General features: G+C 36.5%; 1 protein-coding gene and 1 pseudogene across 1 annotated transcript; both read left to right on the top strand.

Moving 5' to 3' along the window:
- Positions 1-1,052: 1,052 nt before the first annotated feature.
- Positions 1,053-1,619, top strand: LOC134387641 (olfactory receptor 7A10-like; annotated as a pseudogene).
- A 5,698-nt stretch (positions 1,620-7,317) lies between these two features.
- On the top strand, positions 7,318-8,277 carry LOC134387642 (olfactory receptor 7C2-like). The gene has a single exon (XM_063110048.1). The coding sequence runs from the start codon at positions 7,318-7,320 to the stop codon at positions 8,275-8,277; it is 960 nt and encodes a 319-aa protein (XP_062966118.1).
- The last annotated feature ends 409 nt before the right edge of the window (positions 8,278-8,686 follow it).

Genomic DNA, 8,686 nt, shown 5'->3' on the forward strand with positions numbered 1-8,686 from the left:
AAGTTTCAGCAGCAATGAGGCCACCTCCTTCTTCAATATTCTGTAACACCATCTCCCATCACTTTCCTCCTGCTCATTCTCCAGCCATACTGACTTCCTTTTGGGCCACAGACATCTGAAAAAATCATATTCCTGTGGATGTTTTCCCTGGACATTCCTCCTGCTGGGCACACACATTCCCAAATATCCTTGTGGCTCCTGTCTTGTCTTCCTTGAGGTCTCTGTTCAGATGTTACCTTGTCAGCTCACCTTCCCTGAATGCACAGTAAAAAGATAACACAGCCCATCCACTCTTTCCTTTTTACCTTCTCTCTTTTACTTCATAGCACTTATGACCATCTGAATAGTGTATGATACTTTTCATTTGCTTGAATTTTTCTACATAATTTACTGTAGAAATTTTAGTTTTTCTATAATGTTCAGTTATAGATTAGACATTTGTTATTAAAATTTTTGAATACATGACCTCTTGGGAAAAGGGTAAACATGGGACTGGAATTCATAATCAGACATGGGATGAGGAATCACTTAAAGGGGCCCAGATTGATACAAAAATACAGGAATTACTGTCTTGGCTGTAGAATATAAATAATAGCACTTCTGATAGGTTAGTAATGCATGTTTGTTTCAAGTTCTTTTTCTTTCAATCTCTTTATTCTTTTGTTTTTTCAGGTTTTTTTGTTTCTTTGTTTTTTCCTTTGGCAGTACCCTTCACAACATGATACCAGAGAATTATACACAAATTTCAGTATTTCTTCTTATGGGATTTTTAGAGGAACCAGAATTACACCCATTCCTCTTTGGCTGTTCCTGTCCATGAACCTGGTCACCTTGTTTGGAAACCTGCTCATCATCCTGGCCACCACATCAGACTCCCATGTACTTCTTCCCCACCAAGCTGTCCTTTGTGGACATCTGTTTCATCTCCACCACCGTCCCAAAAAGGCTGCTGAACATCCAGATACAGAACAGTCACAACCTATGAAGGCTGCATCACCCAGATGTACTTTTTCATAACCTTTGCAGGATTGGACACAGTCCTCCTGGCCATAATGGCCTATGACTGGTTTGTGGCCATCTGTCACCCCCTGCAGTACACAGTCATCATGAAGCCCTGGTTCTGTGGATGGCTGCTTCTGGTGTCCTGGATCATGAGTGTCCCGCATTCCTTGTTACATAGTTTAATGGTGTCACAGCTGTCCTGTACACAAATGCAAATCCCCCACTTATTCTGTGAACTTAATGAGGTGGTCCACCAGGCCTGTTATGACAAGTTTCTTAATGACCTGGTGATGTATTTTGCATCAGCACAGCTGAGTGTGGGATCCCTCGCTGGTATAGTTTACTCCTACTCTAGGATAGTTTCCTCCATATATAGAATTCCACCAGCTCAGGGGAAGTATAAAGCATTTTCCACCTGTGCTTCTCACCTCTCAGTTGTCTCCTTATTTTATTGCACAAGCCTAGGTGTGTAACTTAGTTCTGCTGCTACACAAAACTCACACTCGAGTTCAACAACCTCAGTGATATACACTGTGGTCACTCCAATGCTGAAACACTTCAGTCTGAGAAATAAAGACATAAAAAGGACACTGAAGGATTTTGGAGACAGAAACTAGGAAACAGGCAGTTATCTTGTGGCTAAAGACATGCACCTGATTGCAGGGTTTATATCCTTAGATCCAGAAATTGTTATTGTTTAATCAGATCATGGACATATAACTTGCTCCTTTTATTATATCCAGTAATTTCAATTTCTTTGATTTTGACTGCTTTGTAAAATGTAAGCAATTTTCCACTACCAAGCATTCTTCTCTGTCAAATATACATTTTCCCTTCATTGTTTTTCTGCTCTCCCAAAGTAATTCCCATCATTGGATCAGAAACAATTTGGAGATTACCATATGTCTCATATAGTGATAAAGTTACACTAGTTTATGGAATAGACTATGCTTATCAACTAAGGCCATTTATAAAGTCCTATTGTGTAAGAATTTCTGACACCACAGCTTCTCCCTTTTGTGTCTATCATTCATTTCTCTATCACTACCTCAAATTCTCTTTCTGATAATGCAGACATTCTTAGACACATCAGTAGACATTTGGTTGTATCAAATCAAGGAGAATGAGTGTTTAATAGCTGGTTATGGGATTTTGTGCTTCTGTTAGGATCCTGTTCTCTTGTTAAGCTCAATGTCCACAGTTCTTATTCTATTTTCTGGCACAGAGTATTTCAGGCACACTGTCACTTCCCTGATATTCTACAGGCCAAAGCAACTAAAAAATTCGAAGTCCACCCCAGATTCCAAGGTGAAAAAACAGACTCTACTTCTCCTCATGAGGAGCTTCACAGTCACTTAGCAAAAACATGGCTACATTGCACCTTCAATAGTAGGAATAGAAGTTGTGGCAAGGTCATTGGAATAGTTTTGTTTGGAGTATGTGTGGTCCCGTTTCACAACTGCAAGTGAAGGTGCTTGAGACTCAAAGTGTCTCCAAAAATGTTCCTGCTCATGCCTTTGATAGGCCAAACAAGCAAAAGCCTGCCTCAAATATTTAGAAAATGCTCACAGAGGAGGATAATGGAAAATGTAGGTCAGACCCAGGTAGAAAATACAATGAGCAAAAAGCCCTGGGGAAAAGGATACACACATCTGGTTTCCAAGATGTTTCCAAGGATACAAAACTAGCAGAACATAACTTTCTTTCCATTTTGGCTGCCTCACTCATGGGAAACAAACTGCTTAAAGAACAATTAATTTAATGAGCATTTTGAGATTTCTACTTCTGAGGCCTTTGAAAAAGTAAATAAGCTCCTGATTCCTCTTCCCTGCAACTCTACTGTCACAGGAAGGAGGGAGGTCAACTGGACCCTTGCAGAGGACTTATGCCTGATGCCACCTCCATCACCAAAGGAAGAAATGACCCAGGGAACTCGAGGTGCAGCAACACCATTGGAGCACCTTGTGTGAGAAACAGGTGTGGAGACAGGCAGAGCTCTCACAGGAAGACCTTGGCTGGCAAAAATGGTGATAATGTGTTCATGAGAGTCCATCCACTCAAAGCACTCTATGCAATCTACTCCTGTGTCTCTCCCAATTTCTCTTCCCCTCAGCTTCCTCTCTTCTTGCTTCCACTCTCTTCTGGAACACAATTCTGAGGATCTCTTACCTTCCCAATAAAAATGGACCTTCTCTTAGCCTGCAGCATCTCTCAAGAGTTTGTACCCAATCATCTCAGTCATTTTCTGTAGTCATCACAAGTACTTCCATTTTTCCCTATCAGGGATGCTCTTGTATTCTTTTATCTGCAATATCTTACTCATTCATTCACTTATAAAACATTTTCTGAGGTTCCATGTAGTAAAAGCTTGCCAGCCCATTTCATATATCTTCTGACATTACCTTACTTAATGTTTCTGTGTCTCTGTTTTCACATTTGCATAATGGGGATATTAGTATTATCCAGTCCATAGAATTAATGTTAAGATGGCATTGAAGGAGATCATGTGCGGGAAGTATTTTAATAGCCTCTAATAGCTAGTGGACACCTATTCATTTTAATTATTATCACTGAATTTCTGTACACACATTTTTATTTGTCATACAAAACAAATAGCAATAATGATAATATAAGCATAGGACAAGTGCTTGTGATACAGAGTTCCATCATAAATTTTAGTTATTATTACTCTCATTTGTTGACTGTTTACAAGTTTCCAGCCCCTGTTCCTGGAGTTTTATATTTTCGTTAATATTTGAGATGATCAAGGTCTATTTTCTAAGAACTTCAACCGTACATAGGAATGCTATGCTTTTTCATGTGTTCCCACATTTTGTTAATTTTATTTTTGTTTAATTTATGCTTATAGAAAAGTTGAAAAGAGAGGACAGAGCTCCCATAGTGACAAAATCTTTGGAACTAAAGAGATGCAATTGTTGCAAAACCTTCTGAAGGTACTACATGCCACAGAATGCCACATTAGAATGGCTACTTTTTGTATTTGTTTTGTATCATCTGTCTTACTAAAATGCTCAGACACAGTAGGTTTCCAGCCCCCAGTTCTCTACCTGCAGCCATCATCTGAAAACAGTGATATGTTGCCTCTTCAACACTTAGGTTTCATTTATTTTTCTCTTGGTATTTCATTGATTGGAACTTCCAGGGCACTAATAAACAATTACTGATCATAAACTTACTTTTCTTCTTTAATACTTAAAGGGGAATTCTGCTATTGCTCCTGGCACAGGGGTCTAAAGTGCATTTCTGGAGGTAAGTTTTGCTGTTCGTTTAATTTCTTCCTTGGTTATTGATGTGTTATCCTCCATCCTGAATGAAATTTGCACACACATTTTCTCAGAAATAAGTTTGTTTTTGTTGATATTAATGCCTTGAACATGAGGTTGAAAGTAGGGAATTCGAGCGCTTATCTCTGTGTCCACTTTCGTCATTCTTAAATCTTGGTATTTCTGTTCTTTCTCTCTTTTGTTATCCCTTCTCTTAGACTTCTGTCTATTTTGATCTATTCATTTGTAAATGCTAAAAATTAGCTCTGAAATTTATTTTTCAGTTCTAGTGTCTTTCTTTTTTTTAGTGCATTTATCTTTTTTCTTTATCTGCTTTTATCTTTGCCTGCTAATTTCTACTTTAACTCGGTTTGTTTACTAAAATTTTTATTGTCGATGCTTTCAAATTTCGAAATTTTTATTTCTTGAGTATAGACTACATAGTTATTCACTTGGAATTATTGAAAAATATACCAGAAAATGAATCTAAAAATCAACATTAATATTACCACTCAAGCATGATCCCTATTCATATTTTGGTGTACCTTGTTGAAGATAATTATTCCTGTGCAAATATGTGTGTAATTAGAAAAGATCTATATGCTAACTTAATTTCTCCAGCCCAGAGAAGGAGACCAAGGACCTTTTAATAGGAGTATCTGAAATGTTATTTCTCTTTCCCCATGAGAGAATTTTGCATTTTTAATCTAAAAAAAATGAGATATTAATTCCCTCATTGTAAAAGGGTATCTTCATTTTAATTTTTATTTCTTTGATTAATAGTAAGAATGAAAAAATTTTTAAACACTTTTTACATTTCTTCACAGGGATCTTAAATCATTTTAATTTTTATTTTTTTGATTAATAGTAAGAATGAAAAAATTTTTAAACACTTTTTACATTTCTTCATAGGGATCTTAAATATTTCTATGCCTTTTTCCCAGTAATGCATTAATCTCTCTATGATTTATCTTAAGGTTTTAGAGATTAAAGTTATTAACTTTTATCACACAGCTAGATTATTGTTACATCCTATTTTTTGGCATGAAACGTTTTTAACCAAAAAGTCTAGTTTATGGATCCATTATTTATCTTTTCTCCTGTTATTTCCATCAAAGACTTTTAATGTCTAAGAAAAACTTTTAATTTCAAAGGTTATACATATCAACGCATAAATTTATATCTACATATTTATTTAAATTTCCTTTAGAGAGCTTATGTAGTCCCTTCTTCTGAACTTAATGTTTAAAATTTACTTTTAAGTATGGAGGTAAGATTTAACATTATTTTTTCTATATAGTCATTGAACACTTATTCATACCATCTTTTAAAACCTCCAATGTATCCAGAAACAAACAATACAAATTAACATGATAGAAATTATATATTTTAATCATGATGAGCATAATATTAAATTACAAAACTGTAGGGTTATTCCCTTGGGGGAAAAAAAAGAAAAATAAGAATTCCAGCTCATTATGAATTGGAACAGGGTTTTGAAATTTCAGCCCAATGCAATAAGACATAGGAGAGAAATAAATGTTATTAATTAATATTATTCTGACAAAGTAGATGAATACTAAATTGTGAAATTAATAAGAAACACAAGAAAAGTAACAATACAACTCATCAATAGATAAAGAACAAAAGCTTTCCTTATATAATAGCAATAACAGAGATAATGTGGAGAGATATCATTTGGACTAACATTAAATCTATAATACACTAACTTCTCTTAACAAGAAATGAATGTAATCTACATTATTTAAAAATTGCAGAAATGTTTACTCATATAGGATTGAAATATCGTCAGGGAAATTCCTGTTACTTGAATGGAAATCTGAACATAATAAAGATGTCCATTTTTTTCCAAATTAGTTTATAATTTTAATGGAATCACCAATAAAATTATAATGCGATCTTTCTTGTAACAAGTAAACATGATTCTATAGTTCCCTGTGAGAATAAAGGGAAAGAGGAATAATTTTATGAAAGACAAAATTAATACTATATGAGTTTCTACACTCAACTTTTAAGCATACTATGAAAATAGACAAATATATACAACAAAAACTTTGACAGCCTACTTACAATTATGACACAGATGATGAATTACAAGAATATGAATAAGGAAATATTTTAACTTTTAACTGAGAAAGGTCATTTATAGATTATCCTAAAAGAAAAAATATAAAATTAAATTTAATCTAAGCTGTATTTTTTATTAAAAATCATAGAAAGAAAGTAAATGTCCAGAAATGAGCAACTTTTAAATAGCCATTTCCATTGGGTGGAATATTTTCTGATGAGAATCAGATGATGAAAAATGTACATAAAATTCACTGCTACATGTAAAACTCTAGAATACTACACCATCAAATTTCATGTTTTTTGAAGGTATATAAAGAAATTGGTAATAAAATTGAAATGGCAACAGTGATTCATAATAATAGTGGTTATTAATAATTTTTAGCAGAAGAAGCACACAAGGTCCAAAGTATTTAAGAAGTACACATTACAGAGAGGCATCACAATGACAAAAAGAGCCTTCCACTGATTGAAAATCTGCCTAGATTTAGGGAATTTTCCTTCCACCATGGATTAAGCAGAAAGGGCAAGAACAGCCCCCAGGGATGCTGAGGGAGGGAGCGCTGGTTAGGAATGTGGGAACAGCAACAGTGGTGTTCAAACTGTGTGTCCATCAGAATTCCTGAGGGGGCTTGTTAAATCACAAAGTGCCAGCTGCATACACCAGTGCCTGACAGTACACATTTCTAACAACTTCCCAAGTGATGTGATGTTACTGTTCCAGGGACTACAATTTGAGACCACTATCCTAGAGACAATCTTCCCATGTAGTGACAGTAGCCACAACTTGTCCACAATAGAATCCAATGGTTAGCCAAAATGAATAACTTATTGAGTCACCCGGGTTTAAAAAAAGGATATTGCTCTCATTCTAGAGAATGTTTATTTAGAATGAACTTTGTCTTGCCTTTTCCCCCTCCCTCTGAGCAAACACAGCCGCCCCATGGAAGAAGGAAACCAAACAGGACATAAGAATTTTCTCCTCCTGGGATTCTCGGGGAACTCTGACCAGCAGTCCCTCTTCTTTGTGCTGTTCCTCTCCATGTACCTGGTCACAGTGCTTGGGAACCTGCTCATCATCCTGGCCATCATCTCAGACTCCCACCTCCACACCCCCATGTACTTCTTCCTCTCCAACCTGTCCTTTGTGGACATCTGTTTCACTTCCACAACCATCCCAAAGATGCTGGTGAATATGCAGATGCAGAGCAAAGATATCAGCTTTGCAGGCTGCCTCAGCCAGATATTTTTTTTCATTGTATTTGGATGCCTGGACAGTTTTCTCCTGACAGTGATGGCCTACGACCGGTTTGTGGCCATCTGTCACCCTCTGCACTACATGGTCATCATGAACCCCCGGCTCTGTGCACATTTGATTCTGGGGTCCTGGATCATGAGTGTCTTGGGCTCCCTGCTTGAGACCTTGACTGCTTTGAGGTTGTCCTTCTGCACAAACATGGAAATTGCAAACTTTTTTTGTGATCTTCCTGAAGTCCTGAAGCTTGCCTGCTGTGAAACTCTCATCAATAACATAGTGGTTTATTTTGTTACCATTGTCTTAGGTGTTTTCCCTCTGTCTGGGATCCTCTTCACTTACTTTCAGATTTTCCTCTCCATCCTGAGGATTTCATCATCCAGCGGCAAGTGCAAAGCCTTCTCCACTTGTGGGTCTCACCTCTCGGTGGTCTCCTTGTTCTATGGCACAAGCCTTGGAGTTTACCTCAGTTCTGCAGCCACACTGTCCTCTAGTGCAAGTCTGACGTCCTCGGTGATGTACACCATGGTCACCCCCATGCTGAATCCCTTCATCTACAGTCTGAGGAACAGGGACATGAAAGGGGCTCTGGGGAGACTCCTCAGCAAGGCTCTGTATGAAGGGCCATTGCAGGACTCTCATAAATAATATTATGTGCAATACTGAGGACCAGAAAGCCTACCCTCTGCCATCCAATATTTTGAATAATTTGCAAAGCAAATCTTTCCCTGCCTTTTCCTTTGAGTTATTACCTGCTTTAGCTATTATTTATAAAGTTATATGTTGGAAAACACTTTTTACTTTCTAACCAGTACTATTAAGTTTTTGTAAATAAAACCTGTCATATTCTCTGTTATCTTCAGTCATAATTTTTTTTTAATAAATCAAATTTTACATGTTTAAAATAAATCCTTAGAAGTGATAGGATGTGTTCCTTTGTTGGAAATGTTTCCCTGGAAACTCACTTACAAAGATGTTTTGTGATGTTATGTGAATAAAATTAACTCAAAGATTTCCTTTCTTTTCATTCAGTTCACTTTTATTTCAGACACAATGA

This window comes from Cynocephalus volans, chromosome 10, assembly GCF_027409185.1.
Source record: "Cynocephalus volans isolate mCynVol1 chromosome 10, mCynVol1.pri, whole genome shotgun sequence".
In the NCBI taxonomy this organism is placed as follows: domain Eukaryota; kingdom Metazoa; phylum Chordata; class Mammalia; order Dermoptera; family Cynocephalidae; genus Cynocephalus; species Cynocephalus volans.

Excerpts from the sequence above, each read along its gene's own strand:
- LOC134387642 (XM_063110048.1), top strand. The coding sequence starts at position 7,318 with ATGGAAGAAGGAAACCAAACAGGACATAAGAATTTTCTCCTCCTGGGA.